The sequence below is a fragment of the Antechinus flavipes genome, chromosome 4, assembly GCF_016432865.1.
Source record: "Antechinus flavipes isolate AdamAnt ecotype Samford, QLD, Australia chromosome 4, AdamAnt_v2, whole genome shotgun sequence".
NCBI classification, from domain to species: Eukaryota; Metazoa; Chordata; class Mammalia; order Dasyuromorphia; family Dasyuridae; genus Antechinus; species Antechinus flavipes.
Window position 1 is genome coordinate 149,214,982 of NC_067401.1, and position 24,897 is coordinate 149,239,878.

The 24,897-nt window shown below is 47.8% G+C and overlaps 2 protein-coding genes across 5 annotated transcripts in view; both read left to right on the top strand.

Moving 5' to 3' along the window:
• FDXR (ferredoxin reductase) overlaps positions 1 to 12,199 on the top strand; it is a 45,823-nt gene extending 33,624 nt beyond the window's left edge. Inside the window, exons 1-12 of one of the 3 annotated variants that reach the window (XM_051995154.1) lie at positions 1,235 to 1,394; positions 2,265 to 2,362; positions 6,340 to 6,435; positions 6,642 to 6,764; positions 7,132 to 7,245; positions 7,746 to 7,847; positions 8,450 to 8,557; positions 8,747 to 8,831; positions 8,994 to 9,193; positions 9,421 to 9,592; positions 10,743 to 10,913; positions 11,580 to 12,199. In XM_051995154.1, the coding sequence (XP_051851114.1) occupies positions 1,313 to 1,394; positions 2,265 to 2,362; positions 6,340 to 6,435; positions 6,642 to 6,764; positions 7,132 to 7,245; positions 7,746 to 7,847; positions 8,450 to 8,557; positions 8,747 to 8,831; positions 8,994 to 9,193; positions 9,421 to 9,592; positions 10,743 to 10,913; positions 11,580 to 11,710 (1,482 nt within the window). In that variant the 5' untranslated portion in view covers positions 1,235 to 1,312 and the 3' untranslated portion in view covers positions 11,711 to 12,199. Of the gene's footprint in view, positions 1 to 1,234; positions 1,395 to 2,264; positions 2,363 to 6,339; positions 6,436 to 6,641; positions 6,765 to 7,131; positions 7,246 to 7,745; positions 7,848 to 8,449; positions 8,558 to 8,746; positions 8,832 to 8,993; positions 9,194 to 9,420; positions 9,593 to 10,742; positions 10,914 to 11,579 lie in introns of those variants that run through there. The other 2 variants (XM_051995151.1, XM_051995152.1) reach the window with 2 other exon arrangements.
• A 583-nt stretch (positions 12,200 to 12,782) lies between these two features.
• Positions 12,783 to 24,897, top strand: part of GRIN2C (glutamate ionotropic receptor NMDA type subunit 2C) — a 29,345-nt gene continuing 17,230 nt past the window's right edge. The window contains exons 1-5 of one of the 2 annotated variants that reach the window (XM_051995157.1): positions 12,783 to 13,751; positions 18,563 to 18,992; positions 20,459 to 21,057; positions 22,694 to 22,808; positions 23,424 to 23,644. In XM_051995157.1, coding sequence (XP_051851117.1) covers positions 13,651 to 13,751; positions 18,563 to 18,992; positions 20,459 to 21,057; positions 22,694 to 22,808; positions 23,424 to 23,644 — 1,466 coding nt within the window. In that variant the 5' untranslated portion in view covers positions 12,783 to 13,650. Of the gene's footprint in view, positions 13,752 to 17,855; positions 18,993 to 20,458; positions 21,058 to 22,693; positions 22,809 to 23,423; positions 23,645 to 24,897 lie in introns of those variants that run through there. The other variant, XM_051995156.1, reaches the window with a different exon arrangement.

A 24,897-nucleotide genomic window follows, 5' to 3' on the forward strand; every position in this document is an offset into this window, starting at 1 on the left:
CTTTCCCATCAATTGGAGAATGGCTGGGTAAATTGTGGTATGTGAATATTATGGAATATTATTGTTCAGTAAGGAATGACCAACAGGATGATTTCAGAAAGGCCTGGAGAGACTTACATGAACTGATGCTGAGTGAAACAAGCGGGGCCAGGAGATCATTATATACCTCAACAACAACACTATATGATGATCAATTCTGATGGACTTGGCCATTCTCAGCAATGAGATGAACCAAATCAGTTCCAATGGAGCAGTAATGAACTGAACCAGCTACGCCCAGCAAAAGAACTCTGGGAGATGACTAAGAACCATTACAATGAATTCCCAATGCCTATATTTTTGCCTGCCTGCATTTTTTATTTCCTTCACAGGCTAATTGTACAATATTTCAGAGTCCGATTCTTTTTGTACAGCAAAATAACGGTTTGGTCATGTATACTTATTGTGTATCTAATTTATACTTTAATATATTAAACTTCTACTGGTCATCCTGCTATCTGGGGGAGAGGGTGGGGGGAAGGAGGGGAAAAATTGGAACAAAAGGTTTGGCCTGTAAAATTACCCCATGCATATAACTTGTAAATAAAAAGCTATTTAAAAAAACAAAAAACAAAAAACAATTCCACTTAAGCACTGCGGGCCTCAGTTTTCTAATCCATAAAACGGATACTTTTAAGTACACTTCCTAGTCTAAAATCATATTCTTCGGAGACAGGACTTCCATATCTACACACCGGGAAGTAGTAATATACTCTTAGGCCTAAGGAAACGGAAATCATCCAAAACCTTCTGTAGTTACTCTGCCATGGTTGATAGTTGGCTCGTCCTTTTAGGATTGGCTAGAACTGGACTCAATCTAGCCTTCAGGACGAATCATAGAGAAAGAAGGCGGAGAATCTTGCACCCAAATATTCACGCAGTAGGGAAAAGGCGGGACAAACGCGAAGGCTCTCTTATTATAGGCTAAGATTTATAGTCAGAGGGGTCTTGGAGGCAGGGAAAAAAATGAAGGGAAGTTATTTTTCTCCTCATTCCCTTTCCTGTTGATGATTGGCTCAAGTGAACATTAAGGCGGGCCTCTGTTCCGTCCATCCTCTCTTTTCCCGGAAGCTTGAGTGGGAATGGGGCTAGGCACGATTGAGGGTGGAGCCTGAGCTCGGGTCCCGGCCCAGAAGGAGGCGGGGCTATAATGGCCTTGAGAGACTGGGGCGGGGCCTGGGTAGTGACGCAGGGTGGGCGGGGCGGGGCCGCTGACTACTAGAGGGTCTTGGTCTCGTAACCCTACAGGTGCTTTGGCCCTCCCTGGCTCTCCATGGCTCCTCGGGGCTGGGGGTGCTGGCGCTGGGCTGCGCGGCCGCGGGCCCGGCTGCTTCCTGGTGCTGCCTTCCCCTTAGGTACGGGATGGGGACCAACAGGGAGCGGAGGTCTCCGGGGGGTGACGGGGGAGGGGAGGAGAGGAAGGCCCCTCCCTCTTACCTGCATGGGAAGAAACAAGAGTTCCAAAAAAGTGAAGGGATCTGCTACCATCCCTCCCGGCGAGTCGGGGGCTAGGTCGAGGCTGGAGCCCAGGCCGGCTGACCCTCGGCTCAGGAGATGGGGGTGGGGGTCAGAGGAAGGGAAGTCCCACCTTCCCCCAGCCTCCCGCATTTAGGGTAGATGTGTGCAAGGTGGCAGAGGGGCACAGAGCATTAGGGCATTTCTAGGGGTTCTGCGAGGGCAATATGGAAGTGACAATGTGGGGCATTTGCCAGAGATAGGAGGCTGGAATGAGAGTGAAGGGAGTGTGTGAGTGTGTGTGTGTAAATACAATGTATTTGGATCCTATGGAGGAGGGAATGAAAGTGAAATAGAGAATGTGTGGAGGTGAGATGAGGTGAATGTGGCTGTGGAAGAAGGGAGAAAGAAAGAAGAATGAGTCAATGAATAAATATAAGGGGGGAGAGAGAGAGGTAAATGAATCTGTGGAGCTGAGATATAAAGGCCCTGGGTGTACCTGGACAGACATAGAGAACAGAGATGGGGGGAAAAGAAATAGGAATGAATGAATGAATGATGGAGGTGAGGTATAAAGCTTCTCCCTACATGGGCTGCTGACTTTCCTTGAGGTACAGAAATGGCTGGAGATTGGGTACAGGGAAGATCCCAGGACAAAGTATAGGCTAGAAGAGGAGGAGGAGAAAGCTGTGGCATCTGGGAGGCTGTGCGTGAGGGCATGTGCTTGGCATGAGATGAGGTGCCTCTGACTCTCCCCTTCCCCCGTCCAGGCTTCCGACAGCTGCTCTCCACCCTAGAGCTGGCCCCTCACATCTGTGTGGTGGGCAGTGGCCCAGCTGGCTTTTACACCGCCCAGCACCTGCTGAAGGTATGTGACTTTTCCTCATGTGTCCTCTTCCCTGGCACAGCTCCTTAGAGTCAGAGTGTCTCTGTAGCAGCCTACTCATGGAAGTGGATTTAGCCACTTTCCCAGATGCTGGAGGGAAACATCCCCAAGTTTCAGGCTTGTCCTGTGTAAAAGCAGGGTGTTGTAGCGGATGAGCTCTCAGGACTCCTCCAGCCCGAGGATCCTGTTTCTGTGGATTCCTCTCACAGCCCCCTCTTCTCTGTCCATCTTGGAGCACCACAGATTGCCCTGAAGGAAGACATCTGGCCAATGCTGTAGGGTGGGGTGTTCCCTCCTATCCCCCAGTTCTGGCCTGTGTGAGAGAGAGGATGCCTAAGTTAGCCTCTTTTCTCTTCAACTCCCATTTCTGTAATCAGCTCCCGTTCCAAGCCTTCTCTGTCTTTCCTTCTCTGTCCTTTCACCTCAGTCCCTAACCTTAGGCTCATAGACTCTAAAACTCCCAGAGGCCACAGAGACCATCTCATGGAGCCTCTTTATTTTTCAGATGAACTCAGAGAAGTGAAAGGAGTAGCTCAGTCACAAGTTAGGTGGTGGTAGAGGTGAGCCGAGAACCCATGTCTCCCATCCCCAGATCAGCCCATGCTTCATGGTTCATCCTCTCCCCTCATTCCTCTCCCCCCTCAGCAAGTTTCTCTGATTCATCTTTGTAGCTGAAGGCTGAGCCCTTTATGCCGGAGTCATTGGCCTTGGTGGGGAGAGCCTCAAGGCTGCCTGTTCCCCTTGAGCCTCAGGGCATCTCCCTGCTGGGGGAGGGAGAGGCAGGGGGGTGTAGGATTCAGTAAGGAAGAGTCCAATATGGCCCAATTAAAGTGTCCAGAAAGAAGCCCACATTGTGCTCTCAATGTGGATGAAACAGTCACCATAGTATTTGCCCTTAAGCAGCTTATGGTATATTGGAGGAAATGGGGAAATCAATATATCCCCCTCAGGAATACTTACCAAGCAACCCAGGAAAAAGGGCAAGTTAATGGTGGAAATAGAATGTGGGAGTGCTGAGGAAACCCAGAAAGTCAGGCAAGGGTTAATGAGATCTGGAGAAAGTAAATTATGCTCTACACTTTGGTTCAGATTTGGATTGTTTTTGGTTTTTTTTAAGCATAAATAAGCAGAATCTATTACTATATTCACCTAAATCTATCAAAAAAAAATTAAACCTAACCATATTTATGGCATACCTAAGGATTGTAATTAGACACAAATTAAGTTTGTGTCTGTCTATATAAGTTTGGAGGGTTAGTGTTTTTACCATAACTGTGACTTTATAGGTTTTGCTTCTTTCATAGTCATTGTCAGTGTTTACAGATTTCCCTGGCGTAAATAGGTAAGTCTTGACTAAGTCAGAAGGGACAGATGATGATAGAAGCTACGTGAAAAAGTTTGAGGAATCATGTTGACTCAGACAGAAATCAAATCTGTCCCCAGCATTTTGGCATCAGGTAGGTTCTCATGAGTTTTGGGGAATCACAGGGGCTTCTCCAAAGAATTAAGTTTTTCCCTGTTTTGAAGCACATAGAAAGCTCAGGCACAAGGAGTGACTGAAATATTATTCCTGAAATATTACTTTGAAATGAATACTTAGCTCTGTTGACCCCATCAGGAACCACGCTCTCATATCCCTGTTCATCACATAGCAGCCACATGCTTTTTAGCAAAGGACTCTGATCTTTAGAAACACCATTTTCCCAGACATAGGATTATAATCCAACTATAGATTTTTTGAGCCCCAAGCTTTGGAATTCTGAATTTTAAGAGTTCCACTTTGAAAGAGAAAATTGTAAACTCTTGGTCTTGGCAGAGGATGAAAAGAACTTGGTTTGGGGAATAAATGATTAAATATTTTCTTTATACCTATTTTGTAGAGCATAGTGTTAAATCACTGTCCAAACAAAGAGAACTGGAATGCCTTTCTTATTTCGATTAGAATCTAGTCAGAGAAACAGGACATGGAAAGGTGGAGCTATTAGTAAAGCAATTAAGAGAATTTAAGTACCACATGCTCAGCTACAGTAAAGAACAAAGAGTACACAGACCAGATCTTGTGAGACTCAATCTAATAGCAAAAATGAGATATATTATAAATGAAAAACATGGATGAAAAACTAAAATTCATTTTATATATTGACTTTCTCTAGTAAGTTGAAAAAAGATAAGAATGGATCAAAACAGAATATATTGTGTCAGATGAATAGTGTAGATCATTAATGGATTTCAGTTAAAGGAGGGAGAGATTTTTGGGAGCTGAGATGGCTAGGGAAGACTGTGCAGAGAAGGTGGAACTTAATGTGGACCTGGAAAAATAGACAGGACTTAGATAAATGAAAAGGAAATCAGGAAGGGTATTCTTGGCTGGGGGAATGTCAAAAGAATAGTTATGGATACTATCCTTAACTAGGGTCATAGAAAATCAGAGCTGGAAAAGACTTCAGAAATCATCTACTCCAACAGATGAGGAAACTGAGGCTCTGGATCTTCTCCAGATCTAGTGCTTTTCACACTACTTCACTTTATGTGTTTTATGGGATTCATATGGAGGTGAAATGGGAGCAAAGGTTGGAGAAGTGGGAAGGAGCCAGATGGGAGATGGTCAGGAATGCCAGAATCAGGCATTCTCAGTTCTGCGGGCAGTGGGGAGATAATCGAAGCTTTTGAGTGACATCGTTAGATATATACATCAGGAACACTAATCTGGCAACAGTGAATAGAGTAGTATGTTTTTTGTTTTTGTTTTTGTTTTTGTTTTTTTGAAGGGACCAGGAGCTAGGAATTGAGAGGAAGGAAAATCATGGAGGAAAGGGAAATCTTTACCAGATCACTGTTACCATCTTAGTAGTTAATGATGAGGGTAATTAACCCTGAACTAGGAGTGGGAAAAGATAGTGGGAAAAGAAAGGAGCAGAGGACAGATTTAAGAGATAATACCGAGGAAAAATCAGGGGACTTTGGTGACTGAATATTATGTAGGAATGAGGGGAAGCACAAGGAGCATTATGACTAAGTCTATGTCTGGGAAAATGGTGTTTCTAAAGATCAGAGTCCTTTGCTTAAAAGCATGTGGCTGCTATGTGATGAACAGGGATATGAGAGCATGGTTCCTGATGGGGTCAACAGAGCTAAGTATTCATTTCAAAGTAATATTTCAGGAATAATATTTCAGTCACTCCTTGTGCCTGAGCTTTCTATGTGCTTCAAAACAGGGAAAAACTTAATTCTTTGGGGAAGCCCCTGTGATTCCCCAAAACTCATGAGAACCTCCTTGATTCTCATGCTGCTTTTGCTGCTTCTTGGGTAGACCTCAGGGCATTTGGGAGATTCATAGGGCCCCTAGTCCTTCCAGTGGGCCTGAGGGGGCAAGGATGGGTAAGACAGATGTCTAACAAGTCTGGAGTGCTGATTGAACCAGATTAAAATGTACTTGGGAAATGCTTATCAAAATAAATAAAAAATACAACATAGATGTTAATTTGTGGTTTTATAAGTCAATATTCAGCCTTCAGGGATCTATTTCTGTTTGAGTTTGACACCTCTCATATAGGAGATAGAATGCTAGTATCAAAGTAGTGTGATCAGAATTTGGATCACATCTCAGATAGTTCCTAGCTGTGTGACTCTGGGCAAGTCTCTTAACTTGTCTTAACTACAATTCTTCCTCTGTAAAAACAAGGATGACAATAATAACATGTTTCCTAGAATTGTTGTGAGAATCAAAAGAAGTACTGTTTTAAAGTGTTTTGCAAACCTTGAAGCTCTATCTCAATGTGGGTTATTACTATAGCCTTGTAAGACTTAAGACCTGGTCTTTGAATCTTCTGCTCTAACTGAATTCTTTCAGAATGGAAATATGATGACTTATTTCCAGTTCTGCTGCTGATGGGAGAGGGATGGCGTCTGTGGTCAAAGGTGCTCTTCAGATACTGTAGTTGTTTCTGTCTCTCCTTAAGCACCATCCTCGTGCTCAAGTGGACATCTATGAGAAGCAGCTGGTACCCTTTGGTTTGGTCCGCTTTGGAGTGGCTCCTGATCATCCAGAGGTGAAGGTAGGTTCCCTAGGGCTGGGGGTTCTAGGCGAACCAAAATGAGAAGCCAAAATGAGGAAGGCAGTCAAGCTCCCCCAGGGAAAGCAGCCACGGATTTCATAGAGGTTTCCTGATTCTAAGTCTGCCATGTATTCATATGATATTGAACTAAGGGTGGTATAAGGTTGGTTGGTCCCATGTCACTCACTCCTCCTGCCCTCTGGCAGAATGTTATTAACACGTTTACCCAGACTGCCCGCTCTACTCGATGTGCCTTCAGAGGCAATGTGACTGTGGGCAGAGATGTATCTGTGTCAGAGCTTCGGGAAGCCTACCATGCTGTTGTGTTGGTAAGTAGAAGGAATGGGTGGTTTGTGAGAATTGGGGAATGGGGAATAATAAGTGTGAGAGGTTTAGAAATTTGAAGAACTGGGACATTTGTGATGCATTGTGATTATGGGGTGATTGTGTTTGGGGTATGAAAGAAGGTAGGGGTAAGGAAGGGATGCAAATAGCTTAAGGTATGTTTGGACATGAGGGGGTAATACAAACTTGTGCAGAAGTGGGCTACTATAAAAGGGCTAGAGTACTCCTGGGAATAGCAGGAGATTGCAGAATGGTGGGAGGAAGGAGAGGGAGATATGACCATCAATTGGTCTGACCTCCTAGTGCAGAGTGTGGGTCCTTCAAGGACCTAGGACACATTTTTTCCTACAGAGCTATGGGGCAGAGGACCACAACATCCTGGGCATTCCAGGTGAGGAGCTGCCAGGTGTAATCTCTGCCAGGGATTTTGTGGGCTGGTACAACGGGTTACCTGAGAACCGCAAGGTGAGTGTTGGGGGGGGAAGGGGCATGCCTGGTTCCTCCAGACTCATTGGAGAATATAGCTCTCAGGCAAAACTCACATTGCAGCTAGTGATTATCTCTACTGTGCTCAGACTGGGGAGGGAGGATGGAAAGAGGAAAAAAGTGGGGGTGGGGGTGAATCTGCTAGTCTAAAGGGAAAAACTTCTCACATAAGCTTAATCAGAAGGAAGTGGTGTTCATAAAGAAGGCTTTTTGAGGATGGGATGGGTTTTGAAGAAGGATATAAACTGTCAGTGAAGATAAGAGTTAATTTTCTAGCAGATAGGGCAGAGTCACAGAGATGGAAACAGGCAAATGGTTTGTGTCAAGCAGTAATGGGAGCATAGATCTGAGAAAGGGAGGGATGAACTTTGGCAGACAAAAGCTAACCCAGACCTCCAAAGAGAGAAGACTGGGGTAGACAAGGACGGACCAGCTTTGGCTTGGTCAAAGTCGCCTTTTCCGAATCATTTTCCCCTCAGCTGGCACCTAACCTGAACTGTGATACAGCACTGATTCTGGGACAAGGGAATGTGGCTCTGGATGTGGCCCGGATCCTACTGACCCCAACAGAGCTCTTAGAGGTGACTAGTGTTGGGGGAGCTGGGATTGTGGAGGATGGGTGACGTGCAGAGGACATACTGCCCAGAGAGCTCAGGTCTCACGGCTCCTTCAAAGGGAAGGAAAGGAGAGAAAGGTTAGAGAACAGTTTCTTAGGGAGAATTGCCCTGGAATGAAGTGTGTAGAAGCAGATGAAGAGGAGGGCGCATATGAAGGGAAGGAAGAAAAACAGTTGAATGTGAGAAGAGAGAACAACCACAGGACAGGGATAGAAATCCCTGGCGATAGATTGGACAGACAAAATTAAATCAACAAGTATTTAAGGTTCCACTATGTGCATAATACTGCCAGGTAGCCTTTTCAGCCTAGTCCTGGGCCCTTCTCCCGGTGCCATGGTGGTCTCCACCTCCTGTAGAGAGAAGAGCAGCCTGAGAATTAGCCTCTTTATCCGACCCAGGATTAGTTGTGTTGAACACAATGCTGGCTGTGGCCACCAGGGGGAAGCGGTGTAATTTCTGATCAACTTGTATCTCTTAAGATTCTGGCTTTAGGAAGGTGAGTGGAAAGGATTCCAACCCTTTGTTCCCCAATGCCAGAAATTTTCAAGGGTATTCTTTTCCTTCAGAAAACAGACATCACTGCAGAAGCGCTGAAGGTGTTGAAACAGAGCCAAGTGAAAAGGGTTTGGATTGTGGGACGCAGGGGACCCCTGCAGGTAGCCTTTACTATCAAGGTGAGAAGGGCTGGGAAATGGTAAATAGGGTTCCACAGAACTGCAGTATGTTTTCTTCTCCCTCCTCCCCCCCAGGATGGGCTTGGGCTGGTCTCAGGGAATGGAGGTCTTGGTTTTTCTCTTCCCTTGATACTCAACACATGTCTCATGACTTTTTTCATTCCTATTCATGTTCTTAATGGCCTCTAGGAGCTCCGAGAGATGATTAACCTACCTGGGAGCCAGCCTCTTTTGGACCCTGCAGATTTCTCAGGCCTAGAAGAATCGATCAAAGGTAAGGAACATTGGATCTGTGTTCCTCTGGTGGTTGGAGGGAGGGAAGCCCAAAAGAGATACTGCGTACCAGGAAGGAAGTTGTCTGTTGAGGTTGGAACAAGGTTGAGCACATGGCCATGGGAAAGGGAGCTGATTTAGAACTGTTGGATGTTATTGACAGAAGCTTCCCGTCCAAGAAAACGGCTATTGGAGCTTCTACTACGAACAGCCCGGAAGCCACCAGGGCCTAAGGAGGCTGATAGCAAAGTCACGACCCCTCGAGCCTGGGGCCTCCGCTTCTTGCGCAGTCCTCAGGAGATGCTTCCTTCTCCTGATGGAAGTCGAGTTGTTGGCATCCGTCTGGCTGTCATGAGGCTAGAGGTGAGGATAGAGGGGGCTTCAGCTTTGCCTTTTGTTCCAAATCTGTAGGAGCTTCTTTCTCTTCTCAAGACATTTAGGGAGTTTTGAAATGGGAAGCACCAGCTCCTGGCATTGATTCTGGTTGTGAGGCTGAAGTCCCTTTGTGCTTCTTAGGTGGGGTATGTGTGGGCATCTCCTTGAATGTACACTCAATCCTTTTCCATACTGTGTCCCCTTATTTCCTGAAGGGCTCTGATGAGAATGCCCAAGCAGTGCCCACAGGGGCAGTGGAGGATGTGCCATGTGGACTGGTGCTGAGCAGTGTTGGTTACAAGAGCCGTCCAATTGACCCCACTGTGCCCTTTGATCCCAAGCTTGGAGTTATCCCCAACAGTGAGGGTCGTGTGTTGGGCGCACCAGGTGTGTGTGAATGTGGTGGCTTAAAAGTGGGAAAGGGAAAGAGATATGAGAAGGTACTGAGGTGGGGGCAATGGGTATGAAGCACTCTAAGGTCAGACTTTTTCAGTGCCTTGTTTGGGTTTGATAAACATTTTTTTAAAAAAAGTAATTTGTCACATAGGTTGACTTTCTGGCAAGGGGATGGGGAAGGGATACTTTGAGAAATATAAAAACAAAGATCTATTAAAAATTACTTTTCAAAGGGAAGGAAAGGAGAGAAAGGTTAGATAACTGTTTTGGGGGAGAAGTGCCCTGGCATAAAGTGTGTAGAAGCAGATGAAGAGGAGGGCTCATATGAAAGAAAGGAAGAAAAACAGTTCAATGTGAGAAGAGAGAACAGCCACAGGACAGGGATAGAAATCCCTGGAGATAGATTGGACAGACAAAATTAAATTCAACAAGTATTTAAGGTTCCACTATGTGCATAATACTGGTAGGTAGCCACTGGTAAGATGGAAGATAGGCTTCCTTTTATGCGCTGGCTTCCCCCATTAGAATGTAATCTTTTAGAGGGCTGGACTATCTTTCTGCTTGTATTTGTACTCTGTTCCCAGCCCTTAGCTACACACAGTAGGTGCTGAATAAATGTTTGTCAATTGACTGATTGATCTCATGGACTTCATGGGGGTAACAGTGGATTAGGAGATATGATACATACATCACATAAATATGTACATAAATCATTTGAGGGAAAGGTCATTACTTCCTTTGAGAATCAGGGGAGATTTTATAGAGAAAACACCATTTGATTTAATCTTTAAGAGATGGGTTAGCCTGGCATGGATTCTGTCAATATAAAGTTATTATTAAATAAAATAAAATAAAATAAAAAGAGATGGGTTAGGAGTCAGCAGGTGGCAGAGGCATCATTGGAAAGGCATAAAGGTGGGAGACAGAGTGGGTATGAGGTACAGGCAGTCACATTTTGGCTAGAGGACCAAGTAGGAGCAGGACAATATAAGATAGACTGGTACCAGAGGGCCAGCATGGGCCAGGGCTGTCCCAGATGCTCTGTGTCTGTGGGGAAGGTGAAAAAGGAGGCAGCATTGTTGGACATGGGCTCAGAATCATGTTCTCAGTTTGGCTCTTTCCATTTCTTCCCTCTCCCTAGGTCTATACTGTAGTGGCTGGGTTAAACGCGGTCCCACAGGTGTCATCGCCACCACCATGAATGACAGCTTCCTCACTGGCCAGGCCCTGCTCCAAGATCTTGAGGAGGGCGTTCTGCCCTTAGGCCCCAAGCTTGGCTACTCTGTCATAGAACCCCTACTCAAAAATCGAGGTAGAATGGATGGCAGCCCCTGAAAGTAGAAATAGTGAACCTGCTCAATTTGTAGGATCATTGATTTAAAGGCCATGGAGCCAGTGGTCTGGGAAGAACTGGAGGAAAATCTATAGGAAGTAAAGGAGAATGGGAGAGAGGAGGAACCTAGGCCCAAATCAGTCTCTTTTCTGGAGTTTCCTGCTCTTTTGAGATTAGTGGAGACTCTGGGGTGAGCTAAGGGGCAGGGATCAATCAAACAGACTTATACTGTGTATTATATTTATCATACTATGTATTATGGTATATAATACACAGTACTGTATACTGTGATAGGCAGTATACTAGGTGCTGGAGCTACAAAGACAAGTCTGAGACACCAATTGGGAGGTCATTGCAATAGTCTAAACAAGAAGTCAGATATTGTAGAGAAGATAAGGCAAAATTTGGCAACTCTTAGATAAAAGGGATCGGGAGAGGGAGAAATAGAGAAGAGAGCTCAATTCATGGACCCAGGAGAAAGGAAGGAGGACAGTTTGCAGAAAGGTGGGTTTGGGGCAGAGTGGGTGGGAGGTTTTGTCCTGCACATATTGGGATGAGGGAGCAAAGGTAGATAGGAAGGGTGATATGGCTTGTGTGGCTATTCTGACAGGCTTGATTTGTGTGTGCTTCTTTTTCCTGGTCCAGGGGTCCAACCCGTCTCCTTTAAGGACTGGGAGAAGCTGGATGCAGAAGAGGTGGCTCAGGGCCAAGCAGTTGGGAAGCCCCGGGAAAAATTGGTGGATCCACAACAGATGCTACAAATAATAAGCCGTTGACTCTTTGACCTAGGCCCCAAAATTTGGCCCAAAGTGTATCACAGCCAAGTTCAGGGGAAGGAGTGATTCAGGATTATGACCCGATCTGGGCAGGACCGGAGAAAGGGCAAGGAGGGACAAAGGACAGTGCCCTTGAGTTCTGTGCCAGCTGGACATTGTCTTCCCCTTCCCCTTTTCTCAGGGGTCCCTGGCCTGTGCCACTACCTCCAGTGCCCTTTTGAGCAAAAACTCTGTCCTTCTCCCTCCCCATTTGTTTGTTTGTTTTTAGCATGTTTAGCAAGTTTTAGCCTCCGGCATTTGGATCACTTTATGCTGGAGGGAAGGGGCAGGGCCAGAAATCTGAACTCCCAGAAGCCTCATCTTACATCAGAGCAGAGCTTAGAACCCCTCTGCTGTCCTGACTCATCCTCCAGATGTGCCTTAATGGGCTCAGGTGCCAGGAGCCAAGGTGGAAGTAAAGAACTGGAATAAAAGTAGAAATATAAATAACTGTGTGAGTGAGCCGGGTTCTTTGAGACCTGCCCAGAATGACCTTCTCAATAGCCCTTGACCATGTGGCCGCCAGGGGGGGGCTGTCTCCCTGGAGATGCGCACTGCCCCATGGCTTGGAATATCCCTGTCCTCGGCACTGGTCTCCATGGGGGATCCCTATCCCTGACATTTTTTGCTGCTCTCAGCCTCCAGACAAACAGGTAGCTTTTTTGGTGACACGGCCCCTTTGGTCAGGGTGGAAGAAGGAGAGGGACCTCTTCTCAGAAGAATGCTTTTAAATACTGGAAAGTCACGCCAGATTTCCGTTAGAGCTTAAAGAATGAAGATGTAAATGTTCTCCTCTTTCCCCCACCCCCAGTTTTCAGGGACTCCGGGTGAAACCAGGAGAAGCCCTCGCAGTAGAGTAGTCCGAGGAGCATCAGTCAGCCCCATCTTCTGTCTTTCATTGGCTTCTCCCAGGCTGTTTAACGCTGGGGTTTAGAGGAGGAGGAAAAGAAAAGGCAGAGCTGAAGCTGTCCCTCTCCACACCGCCCCCTCCCCCAGCCCCTTTCTCCCAAGGGCTTGCTGTGTATCCCTTCTACCCGTGGAGGCACCTCTCCTCCCGACTGGGGTTCCTTCATCCCGTGCAGTCATTCGTGCATTTCACTTATGTTTCCAAGCCCCTTTTGAAGTTGGGGGGGGGGTCACTCCGAAAGCCCAGGGAATGGTGTGTATTCTACAAATGAGGAGGCCCAAAGTGCCGAAGAGAAGCCAGGAATCTCGGTCCCCCGCCTCCTTCCCCCCTCACTCCCCTCCCAGAAGCTTCCCTGCCCCGAGAGAGGTTGAGGAGAGAGCAAGGAGGTGGGCAGAAGAGACCCCGCGTTAAGGCTGCATGCAAAGTGGCTTGAGGAACCCAAGCGGTTTCGGCTGTCTCCGGGAGCAGAAGGGGGGCTACGCTCCGAGGGGCGAGCGGGCGGGAGGGGCGCGGAGGAAGAGGGAGTCGATGCCTCTACAGGACTTGCCGGGACTAAGCAACAACAGCGGACGGCTCGGCCACATTTAAACTGGCGAGCGGAGCGAAGCTGGAAGCGGGCAGCTCAGCTCAGCCTAGCCCCGGGCGCCACGCACCGAGGGGGACAAGGGCCAGGAGCATGGAGTCTCAGAGAGGGCCCGACCCAGGTCGTCTGGTGGTGGCTCCGGAGCGCTCAGGTTTAACTCTCAACTGAACGCTCGCGGTGCCCTCCCCCTCCCCTTCCACACCCCCCAAACCCCCGGCCGGGGAGTAGCGGGATTCCGTGAGGAGTCGGAAGCTAGGGCGCAGGAGGACAAGCGGGGTGGCCGGCGGGGGAAGCGCCCCTTCTCTTCCCGGGTGAGTGCGCTGCAGGAGGCGGGGCGGGCCAGGAGCCCTCGGGTGGGGGGCGGCAACTTCGCCACCAACTTAGGCTATTGATGCTGGGATCCGATCGGAGATGGGGCAAGGACAGCGGAGACCTAGACAGGAGGATACCCGGAGAACTCTGGAGCGCGCGCGGTCCTGCCCTGTTCGAGGAGGAAGGGCAGTGAGCTGGAGGTGAGCACCCGGACCAGAGACCCAGGGGATCTCCCGGAGACCGTAAACCGGGAACGGGGTGCGCGGTGCAGAGCAGCAGGGAGCGAGGGGACATACAGGAGACAAGCGAGCTGGGAGGGGACGCCCTGGGGACGCGAGGAAGGACGTGAGCAGAGGCCGGGAGCAGCTTTCAGTCTGGTCGGCCTGCGGGGGCGAGAAGGAATCCGAGAGGTCCCTTCACTGGCTTAGCCCGGAGCAGGTGGTCCTGGGAGGGGGCGGCCGGGGATCCAGGTGTCCATACTGCATTACTCTCCTCTCCCGCCCCCCCATCCCACCCCAGCCAACTGTTGCGGGCAATGGGGCCACGAACTGGAACCGTGGCTGGCTCTGGCGCCAGCTGAGGGGATCGAGGCAGGTGGGAGACAGAGAGCAGCTGGGGCTCCCTAAATTCGACTGTCCACATCTAGGAACAGTCTCCTTGGGACATTGTTGGAGACGCTCTCGCCCCCGCCAGCTCCCCTTTCCCTCCAGTCCCCGCTTCTTTCCTCTCTCCTTCCTCCTTCCTTCGTCCCTCAATGTTGTGTCTGCCCTGAGAAATCAGGCGCTCCACGACTTAGGGGGTGGGGTGGGGGTGGGGCGGCGTGGAGGTGTGAGATCTTCCCCCTCCGGAGCATCCTAAAGACCGACCCTCACACTCAAGTGTTCTAGGACAGAAAAAGAAAAAGTGGGGGGAAAGTGTGCGTGGCTGGTGCTGGGCACAAGGCTGGTTTGGTAGCTGCTGGGAGCTATGGGTCCTTCTGTTTCCTTCTGGCTCTCCCCCATTCCTAGATTCCTCCAAGAGTCCCAGGGGATGGCATTGGGATTTAGATAGTCTCTAGCTCAAATCAGGCGGAGTCTCGGAGAACTATGGCTGTTGCTGTTATAATCTCCAAGCGCTAAACTGTTTCAGGACAATTAGCGGAGCAAAGAAGGGAGAACTGGGGTCTCTCGTCGGCGAAAGTAAGCGCCAGCCAAGAAGGTGCATTCTCACACACTCCAAATCTTATGGGAGCAGACTCCCATCCTCTCTCTATTCCTCCCCCCTCTCTCCACCTCATACTCCGTTTCTATATCTTAAGTTGATGGTCATGAAAGGTGGGATTCTAGTAAGGAGAAAGGGCAAAAGGGGGCCCCCAGCACCTCGACCTTTGTTCTCCTACTTGCCCTCGGGTGCCAAACTTGTCCTGGTCTTAGATTCCTAGCCCTCATCTTTTTGCTTGGATTTGTGACTCAGTACCTGGGAAGGCCGAGAGCAAGATGAAAGGGAGCTAGGGGCAGGCAAGGAGCTGGGCTCCGGGTTTCTTTCTTAAACAGCTAATCTTTGTGGCCGGAGCGGGAGTGGAGAGAAGTATGGATGCATACGCTTGGAGATCCTTGTTTGGGGAAGCAACTTCGTTGGGAGTGGGGATGGACCGGGGAACAGGGGTTGTGTGTGTGTATGTATGTGTGTGTGTTTTGTGCGCGTTCGCCCGGGAAAAGGGTCGAGTCCGCAGGTAGCAGTGACGCTAGTGCTTGGGCGGTCTCGGATTGACCGCCAGGAGGGGCTCAAAGCCACCGCAGCATCGCTTGTGTCCTTGAGTCTCCGGGTGGCTGTGGCCCTTCTCGCTCGGGCCCCTTCCTCCCTTGGGGGTGGGGGGTGGGAGCAACTTGAAGTCTCGCTCCCTATGAATTATTTATCACCGGCCTAAAAATACCCCGAACTTCACAGCCCGAGTGTCAAAGATACCTGCTGGAGGTTGGGGGGTGGGTGGAGAGGGGAGACAAGGGCGTATGGGGATGGGGGAAGGGGAGATAAGTAGAAGAAGTAGCCCTTAAGGGGAAAGACCACTTCCTCAGGACATAAGGTTCCTGAACATTTGGGAGCGAGGGGAGGAAGGGAGAAAGAGGGAACTGGCTGTGAAACATCTGGTTGGGTATTGGGGGTGGTACTGAGGCAGCCCAAAGGAACCTTCAAGGGGAAAGCACCTTCTGGTGGGCAAGTGGTGGAGACTCTTGGGTTCTGCCCATTTTTTCTGGATTTCCCTCCTATTTCTTCTCCCCACAGCGCAGTCCTTGATTCACTTCCATAAATGTGATAGAATAATTGGGGAGGCAGCAAAGGTATGAGCACGGGAAACTGTCTGACACCATTCGAATATTGATTCTTTATTCATTTTACTCTGTCAGATCTAGGCTAGGCCTTTAAATAACCACCCTAAGCCTCAGTTTCCTCATATATAAGTTGCCGGAGAGACCAGGCTAAGCTATCTTTAAGATTTTAGACTCTAAATCTATGATCTTTTGATAAGAATAGAGGGGTAAAGGTAAAAGTGAGGAATAAAATGGAGGAAGAGTGGGGGGGGCAGTCTTGGAGAGTCTTTTGAGATTGGCTAATATGAGAAATATAATGCTTACTAATGTATCAAGAGGGAGAGAGAGAGAGGGAAGAAGGGAGGAAAGGGAGAAGAGAGACAGAGACAGAGAGATAGACTGAGACAGAGAGAGAGAAAGAGGAGAGAACAGAATCAAAGAGAAAGAGATCTGCCTGTTCCTTTCACTAACTTCCAGGCTCCCCAAAGCAATTTTCCCCTTGCTCAGCTTACATTGATGCTTGAAGCCATCAATGGGACCATTATTCCTTCAGTTTAAAATTTTGATTGTAATTAAAATACCAGTACCCTAGGAGGCACAAAACTTTAAACTTAAAAATAAAACTTAGCTCCACTTTAGTGTAACTGAGATTCAAGTCTTTTTCTGAAAACAATATTTTAGAAAGAATAAGAGCCTCAGGGAATTGAGGTATGGGTAAGAGTATTGCTGAGAGAGTGAGAGTTCAATAAAGGGAAGTTAAGAATGGTCAGTCATCTGTGAATAAACATTTATTAAACCCTTACTTTGAGCAGGGCATAGACTGGTGAAATTCATAGGATTATAGAATCATACATTTAGAGTCAGAAGACCAGTAAAATCCAACCCTTTTACAGATTTACAAATGACAAAACTGAGACAGAGATTAAGTGACTTGCGAAGGGTCACACAGTTAGTGTCTGAGGTAGAATTTGAATTTCTGTCTTCTTGACTTTAAGCCTAGTGCTCTATTAACTAGCAATGCCACCAAGATCACTTTGGATTATGTCACAGTTTTGCTTGGGAGACAGCTATAGTTTACAATTCAGGGATCCATTTAAATTGTGAGTTTTAGGGGCTCAAAAAATTGTCATTTTGTTCCTTTATTCACCCTTAGATTAGGCTTGTTTCTCTGGTCCCTGGTCCTTCTAATAAGATTTCGTTTCAGTTAAGCAGCCAGAGGCATAGGTCTGAAAGAAATCAGACTGAGGGAAAAAAGAAGTAAATTAGGTTATAATTAATTATAATAAGAATCTTGAGGATTTTCATGAATCTACTATAAAACTCCTTATAGGCTTCACAGGCAACTAAGTGGCACATTTGGTAATTATATTGGGCTTAGAGTCAGGAGGTCTAAAATTCAAATATTCCCTTAGACACCTACTAGCTAGGCCTTAGTAAATCCCATTACCTGCCTCAACCTCAGCTTCCTTGTTTGTAAAATAGAATAACAATAATAACTATGATTTGTTGTGGAGACCAAATGAGATGACATCCTTATAGAAAGGGTAGCTATAATTACAAAGAGATGCCTCACAGGTTAGATGTCAATGACCACATTGGCTAAAGGGAACACAAGAGATGATTTCCATTATATAAAGAGAGATTATATAGAAGCACATCTAGATGTATTCTATATGTGCTATAGGGAAGACTTAGAACCTAGGATGGATTTCTACTGTCTAAAAGGCCTTTTTTTTGGTTAGGGAATCATTTCAGTTATGTTCAACCCTTCATGACCTCATTTTGGGGTTTTCTTGGCCAAGACACCAGAGTAGTTTTCCATTTCTTTCGCCAGTTCCTTTTACAGATGAGGAAAGGGAAGCAATTAGAGTTAAATGACTTGTCTAGAGTCACACAGCTAATAAGTGTCAGAGGCCAGATTTGAACCTATAAAAGATGATCCTTCCTGGTTCTAGGCCCGATGCTCTATACACTGTACCACCTTAATAAGAGAGCCATCCAAAAAATAAAAGACCTACCTTGTGAGGTCATGAGCTTTCTGTCACTGTATTTTAACAGGAGCATCTAGGATGGTCAGCCTGGAATGGATTTCTGCACTGGGTAGGACATTAATTAAAGGACCTTTAATATTCACTAGGAATATATCAGCATTCTGTGTATAATGATGGGTAAACCTCATGCTAGGTCAGACACACACTGAGTCAACAGTTCAGGGGCTTTTCCTGGTGTGTCGTGGCTCTTGCAGTCCTGCCTAGATTTCTCTCCTTTCAGCACCTACCCATCGTTCCTGTGTCCCTTGCCCCACCCAACCCCCATCTTGATCTTAATCTCCTCTGGAACCATGCCTGACATTTTGTCTCCTTGTCTGTCTTTGCACCATCTTTTCCCCACCCACTTTCTCCTTGTCCTTTTTGGAGGTGTGTGTGTCTTTTCCTCTTTCCCTCCTTCCTTTCTCTATCTATATTTCTATCTCTATGTCTCTATCTATCCTGTGCCTCTGTGTCTCTGCCTGAATGTCTCTGACTCTTGTCTCCTGTGTCTTTCTCTTATGGTCTCCTCTTGGCTTTGTCTTTCTGTCTCTTTTTCTCTCTGAATATGTGTCTCTTTCTTTCTATTCCTTTATGTGTCTCTGTCTCTCTGGATGTGTCTGCTTCTTTTCCTCCTTGTCCCTCCATCTCTCCCTGCCTCTGTCTGTCTCTGTCTCTGTTTTTGTATCTCTACAGGACCTCTCCAGTGGACATGGGTAAAGTCTTGGGACTGGCCCTCCTGCTGACCACCCTCCTAGGCACCTGGGCAGGGGTGGGGCCTGGCCGGGGGAAACAAGTGGTGACAGTAGCTGTGGTGTTTGCCAGCTCAGCACCCCCATTGCAGGCTCAGGCTCAGACCCTGGCCCGGGCCCGCCTCACCCCCCAGAACTTCCTGGACCTGCCCCTGGAGATCCAGCCAATCACTGTGGTGGTCAACAACACCAACCCCAGCACCCTTCTCACCCAGCTCTGTGGGCTCCTGGGCTCTGCCCGTGTCCATGGCATAGTCTTTGAGGACAACGTGGGCACTGAGGCTGTGGCGCAGATTCTTGACTTCATCTCCTCCCAGACCCACGTGCCCATCATCAGCATCAGTGGAGGCTCGGCTGTGGTCCTTACTCCAAAGGTATCTTGGGATTCTCTCCTGCCCTCTCACCTTTGCTTGCTAATAGTGGGAATAAGATGGGTGGGATTAGAAGGGCAGCAGGTTGAGAAATCTAGGGTGGGTTGGGGCTGGATAGGAGTCACAGGCATGGAAGCTGGGAAACTGAAGTTGTATGTTAAAGGTAGGAGGAGAAATCTGGAGGAGAGGGAATTGGGATTGGGGAAAATGAAGGGTTTGGAGGACAAATGGAAGGCAGATGGTGGAGATTGGGCAAGAATAGCAAGGTTCCAATGACTTCTCCATTCCATAAGCAGGAATAAGGATGGTTACCAGTCCTGGCAAACTGAATTTACTTCACCATATTCTTATTTTTCTTAAAAAAAAATTAATGTCTTTTGGGTTTTGATGTCATCATTTTTCACCTAGTGTCCCTCTTTCTGTGAGCCATTCTATATAACAGATGATATTTTTAAAGAAAAAAAAAGATAAAAAATTGGCAAAGCCAATCAATGCCTTGAAAATATCTGAAAAACGTGTAATGTGCAGGACCTGTGGACCTCCCATCTCTTTGAGGACATGGCCTGTGAGGATCCTCTCATAACTCTTCTTTTGGGTCATGTTTGTGTATTTTAAAAAATAATTTGTCAACATTCACTTTTGGGTGTAGAGAACATCTAGTAACTAGGATGTTCTCTACATTTGTTTTTTTGGGTGCTATGGCTGTTCTTTCCATTTACATTGTTATTGTTATAATTTATGTGTTTTTTTCTTGACTACTTACTTCATTCTGCATCCATTTATGTGGATCTTTCCATGCTTCTCTGCATTCATCACATTTGCCATTTCTTTCTTCACTGTATTTGGATAATAAGCATCTCTTTCTACCTTTTGGGTTCTCATACAGACAGAACTAGCCCAATATCCCTTGCTGAGTCTTGGAAACAACTTTTATCCCAAATCTTTCCATTGAACACATATCCCCACATCTCCCATCAATGCATTTTTCCAGTAAGATTAATTAGTATGCTGTCTGTCCGGGCTTGATTAGCTTTGTGTCCACTATTTCTCAACTAGAGAAGGCTGTGAGAATTGGAGGGGGATGTGTGGTGAAGAGGCAGGAAGGAAAGACAGGCCCTCACTAGTGCATGGCTAGGGGAGAAGAACTAGATCTCCGGATGTCCAGTGCTATCCCCCGTAGTCCATGGCTGGCTGCGTCCCTGCAGGAGGAGACAAACTCTGAGAGGATGAAGAGGTCAGATCGTGGGTCACAGACTAGCTGGATTGGTAGGCGTGAGGGAGAGACAGAAGGCAGGCCGACGTCCCCATTCTGGGCGCCTCTCTGGACTGGTATCCCCTCCTAGCTCTGTCTGTCCCAGGGAACCAGTTCCTAGTCCCACCTCTAATCCCAAGGCTGGCCAGAGAGAAAGGGTGGCCCCGGGTTTGGGAGCGGAGCAGCTCCGCCCCAGCTCCCTGTCTCCTCCTGGCAGGAGCCTGGCTCATCCTTCCTGCAGCTGGGGGTGTCCATTGAGCAGCAGATCCAGGTGATCTTCAAGGTCTTAGAGGAGTATGACTGGAGCTCCTTCGCGGTCATCACCAGCTTCCACCCGGGCTACGCCGTGTTCCTGGAGGGCATCCGCTCGTTCACGGAGGCCAGCTACCTGGGCTGGGAGCTGCAGGACATCCTGACGCTGGAGCTGAGCCCCGGCAGCCCCAGCTCCCGCGTGCAGCGCCTGCTGCGCCAGCTCGACGCCCAGGTGCTGGTGGCGTACTGCTCTCGGGAGGAGGCCGAGTACCTGTTCGCCGTGGCCGAGGAGGAAGGGCTGGTGGGGCCGGGCTACGTGTGGGTGGTCCCCAGCCTGGCGCTGGGCAGCACCGACGCGCCGCCCTCCGTCTTCCCCGTGGGCCTCATCAGCGTGGTGACGGAGAGCTGGCGCCTCAGCCTGCGGCAGAAGGTCCGGGATGGGGTGGCCATCGTGGCCCTGGGGGCCCACGGCTACCTGCGCTACCACGGAGACCTGCCGGCGCCTGCTCGGGACTGCTCCGCCCCGGCCGAACCCGCCAGCCCTGCCGCAGAAGCCTTCTACCGGTGAGCGGCACAAAGCTAAAAGGAGCGGGTGGAGAAGGGCGCCGAGGAATTCTCAGAATTAGGGCTCATTTGCATGTTTGCATCTCATTTGCGTCTGCTCAGGACTCTTTCTAGCTCCCCACCCCACTTTTCTGAACTCTGCTTTTGAGTCCCCTAATATCTCTAATATTCATGAGAGCTGACCCGCCTTCAAAAGCCGACTAATTGGGCCCTTCTAGAGTCAGCATCTCAGGACGTAGGGTTAGAAGGGCATCTAGTCTACTCTTCAAGATGTCTAGAGAGGGCCCTGCGTTCTCTCAGGCAGGTGAGATTGTTAAGAAGTCTTTCTAATTTACATTAAGCCAAAATTTGCCTCTGATGTTTCTATCCCATTCCGAGTTCAATCCCTCTTGTGATCAGCCCCTCAAATACCTGAAGAGAACTATCCTATCCTGTTAGAGCGCTTTTTCCCCTGGGCCAATCATGCTGAGTTCCTCCAAATCCAATATGGCATGGTGTCTAGTTCTCTCACCAGCCTTGGCTACCGTTTCCTTGGCTGAAAAGCTGAAGTGTGGTAGGCAGATCGTGTTTCTTTGTTGTTCATTCATTTCAGTCTTGTCTGACTTTTCATGACCCCATTTGAGGTTTTCTTGGCCAGAATACTGGAGAGATTTGTCATTTCCTTCTCCAGCCCATTTTACAGATGAGGAAACTGAGGTCAATAAGGTTAAGTCAAATTTGAACTCAGGTCTCCAGGTGTGGTGCTCTATCCACTGTCCCACCTAGCTGCTCATGTCTCTTTGAGACCGTACCATATGAAGATCAATAGCAGAAACTGGAAAGGCTGAACCCTAAAGAGAAAAACTATAAGTATTCAAAGGACTATCAAGTGGAAGACAGGTGAGATTTGCTCTCCTTGGCCTTCAAAGGAAGAAGTAGGTAAGAGAGAGATGAATAGAAGCTGCTGAAAGAAAGATTTGGACTCCATGTCATAGAGAAGCTTCCCATTAGAGCTGTCCACAAATGGAATGAGGAGTCTGTTAGACCTACATGGAGGTTTATGACCATTTATTAATATTGAAGCAGAGGAAATATTAAGGCTAGATTGCCTTTCTTTCAAGAGATTTTTCTGATTCTTTCTAGCCATTGCTCCAACTTCTACCCTTCTGTAGTTGATTTTTTTGAAACCAAAGGTAGGATTTTACATTTAAACAAGAAACTTTCTTCATTTAGCATATTGCAAGGGACTATTTCATTCCCCACACACACACAGTTTGTATCTACAGTGCCTTACCCATGATGCCTACAATTAATGGGCAAAGCCTATTAAAAGAAAATTTACTAGGAACTTGATTCTCCTTAAACTGAATCAAGTTCCTAGCAGACTTTCTTTTAATAGGCTTTGCCCACCATTTTAGGTTTTTGGACACTAAGTCAGGAATCCATGCTCACTAAAAGTTCTGGGAGATGAGGAGGCTCAAAAGCAAAGAGAAGAGATGAAGTCCCAAGTAGGGGTCCTGTAATGGGAAGAGAGTGGCAGGACTTTCACCCACAAAAAAGGATCTACCACAGGCAGATCAGGAGGTAGAATGGATAAATGGACTTCTGCTTCGGCAGAAGCTCACTCTATGAGCTGATCCTTCCCTCCCCCTGCCAGGCACCTGCTGAATGTGACCTGGGAGCAGCGAGATTTCTCCTTCAGTGCTGGCGGGTACTTGGTGCGGCCCACCATGGTGGTGATCTCACTCAACCGGCATAGACTCTGGGAGATGGTGAGAAGGGCAAGGGAGAGGCTGGGACCTCCAGGCTTCCTCTGCACCCCTCCCTCCTTCCCCTGCCCTAACCTCTGGCTTCTTTGACCTAACAGGACTAAGCTAATTTGGGGGTTAGCCTTATCTTCAGTTCTGCTTTTCTAGTTTTGAGAATTTTCTTAGTTTCCACTTACCTTTTAGATATCCCATAACTATTTAGTTAGTATAGAATTTCTGCATACTACCCTCAGTAGGCCATAATTGGGGTCTTTCTCATAATCCCCTCCCACAGTTTTAGCTTTCTCCCCCTGCCTGATTTCAACTGAACAAACACTCTCCCCTTTCAACTTCCTCAGAATGTGGATCTCTGTTTTCATTTTATCTGGGGTAGATGCAACAGGCAGGGCCAAGGTCCTACTAGGAGCGAGTGAGAGTGCTCCTTTGGCCCTGGGGGAACTTATCCCGTCTGTCCTGATCTGGAGGGGGACAATCCAGGTGTGCCATGTCCCTGGGACACCAGCCCAATGGTCTGAACTCCTGGGGGAATTCCTTTCTCCTTCTCTCGGGAGAATGGCCTGAGTACCTTCCAGGGGCTGGTGTAGGAAGTCTTCCATCCTGATTCTTGTTCTGTCACAGGTAGGGCGCTGGGAGCAGGGCATCATTCACATGAAGTACCCTGTGTGGCCCAGGTATGGCGCCTACCTGCAGCCAGTGGTGGACAACCGGCACCTGACGGTGGCCACCCTGGAGGAGCGGCCCTTTGTCATCGTGGAGAGTCCTGACTCTAGCACAGGTGGATGCATTCCCAACACTGTGCCCTGCCGGAAACAGAGCAACCATACCAACAGATTTGGCAGGTCCGTGGGGGTGTATGTGTGTGTCGGGGGGTGTACTCATGGGCAGGGAGGGGATTCTCCCTTTCTCCCAGAGGGCCATGGAGCCCTCCCACCCAGAGTTTTCAAAAGACCAAGATCGGATGAACCCAAATGCTCAAACTGCATGCTCCATACTACTTTGGGGAGCAAAGCACTGTATGGGCTTCTTCTAGTAGGATGGATCTACCCAGGTACACTGGGATGACCACTAAGACAGCAAGGATGGAGGCCAAAATTCTACTGCTGACTCGGCTCTCCTAACTCATTGAATGACCTTGAACACATCACATCTATAAACTGAGATTGGGGGGGAGGAGGAGAATCATGGGAACTACATGACCTCTAAAGACCTTCCTCTTTTAGCATTCTAAATCATAAATAAGAATCATAAAACTTATGATTCTGATCAGAAGACACCCCTTGTGAAGTCACTGGAAGGTCAAGATTAGGGATGGTGGTGGTCTTTTCCCTTCTCTATCCTCCCTTCTCCCCAGTGTTCCCTGAAACAAGCTCCTACCCTCACTCTGGCAGGGCTGTTTATACCTGAGCCTGTGTCCCTCAGACCTTCCCCCTGACTCTTGTGTTTATCCCTTTCCCTGAGGTCCAGAGGTGCCTTAAACAGGGAAAGGAAGGGGTTGGTTCAGAAGAAAGTTTTGGGTGCATGAGGATAATTTCAAAGAAAGACCAGACCTTATTCTCTGGATTTAAGAGTTTGACACTGACCTCCTAGTAGAACTTTGGCCCTGCCTGTTACATCTACCCCAGAGAAAATGAAAACAGAGAGATCCACATACTCAGGAAGGAATTTGGCAGACAATTCTTCTTCACTTAAATCCAATTCACTTGCATACTTTGAGAACAAAGTACAAAAACATGGGCTCTGTGGAGATGGAGGGATGACCCAACCTCCTGCACTCCATGCTTCTTCCCTAGGGGAGGGTGTGTGTGTGTGTGTGTGTGAGAGAGAGAGAGAGAGAGAGACAGAGATAGACAGAGACAGAGACAGAGAGAGACAGAGAGACACAGAGACAGAGACAGAGACAGACAGAGACAGAGACAGAGAGAAAGAGTCTGTCTCCATAGTGAAGGAATCTTAAATTGGAAGGAAAGTTAGAACTCATCTAGGGTAACACCTTCATTTACTTTATTTTTTAAATATTTTATTGTTTCCACTTTTGTACATTGCTGTTATTTCTGAATATTCTCAGATGCTGCTTCCCATTAGCCATGTGTAA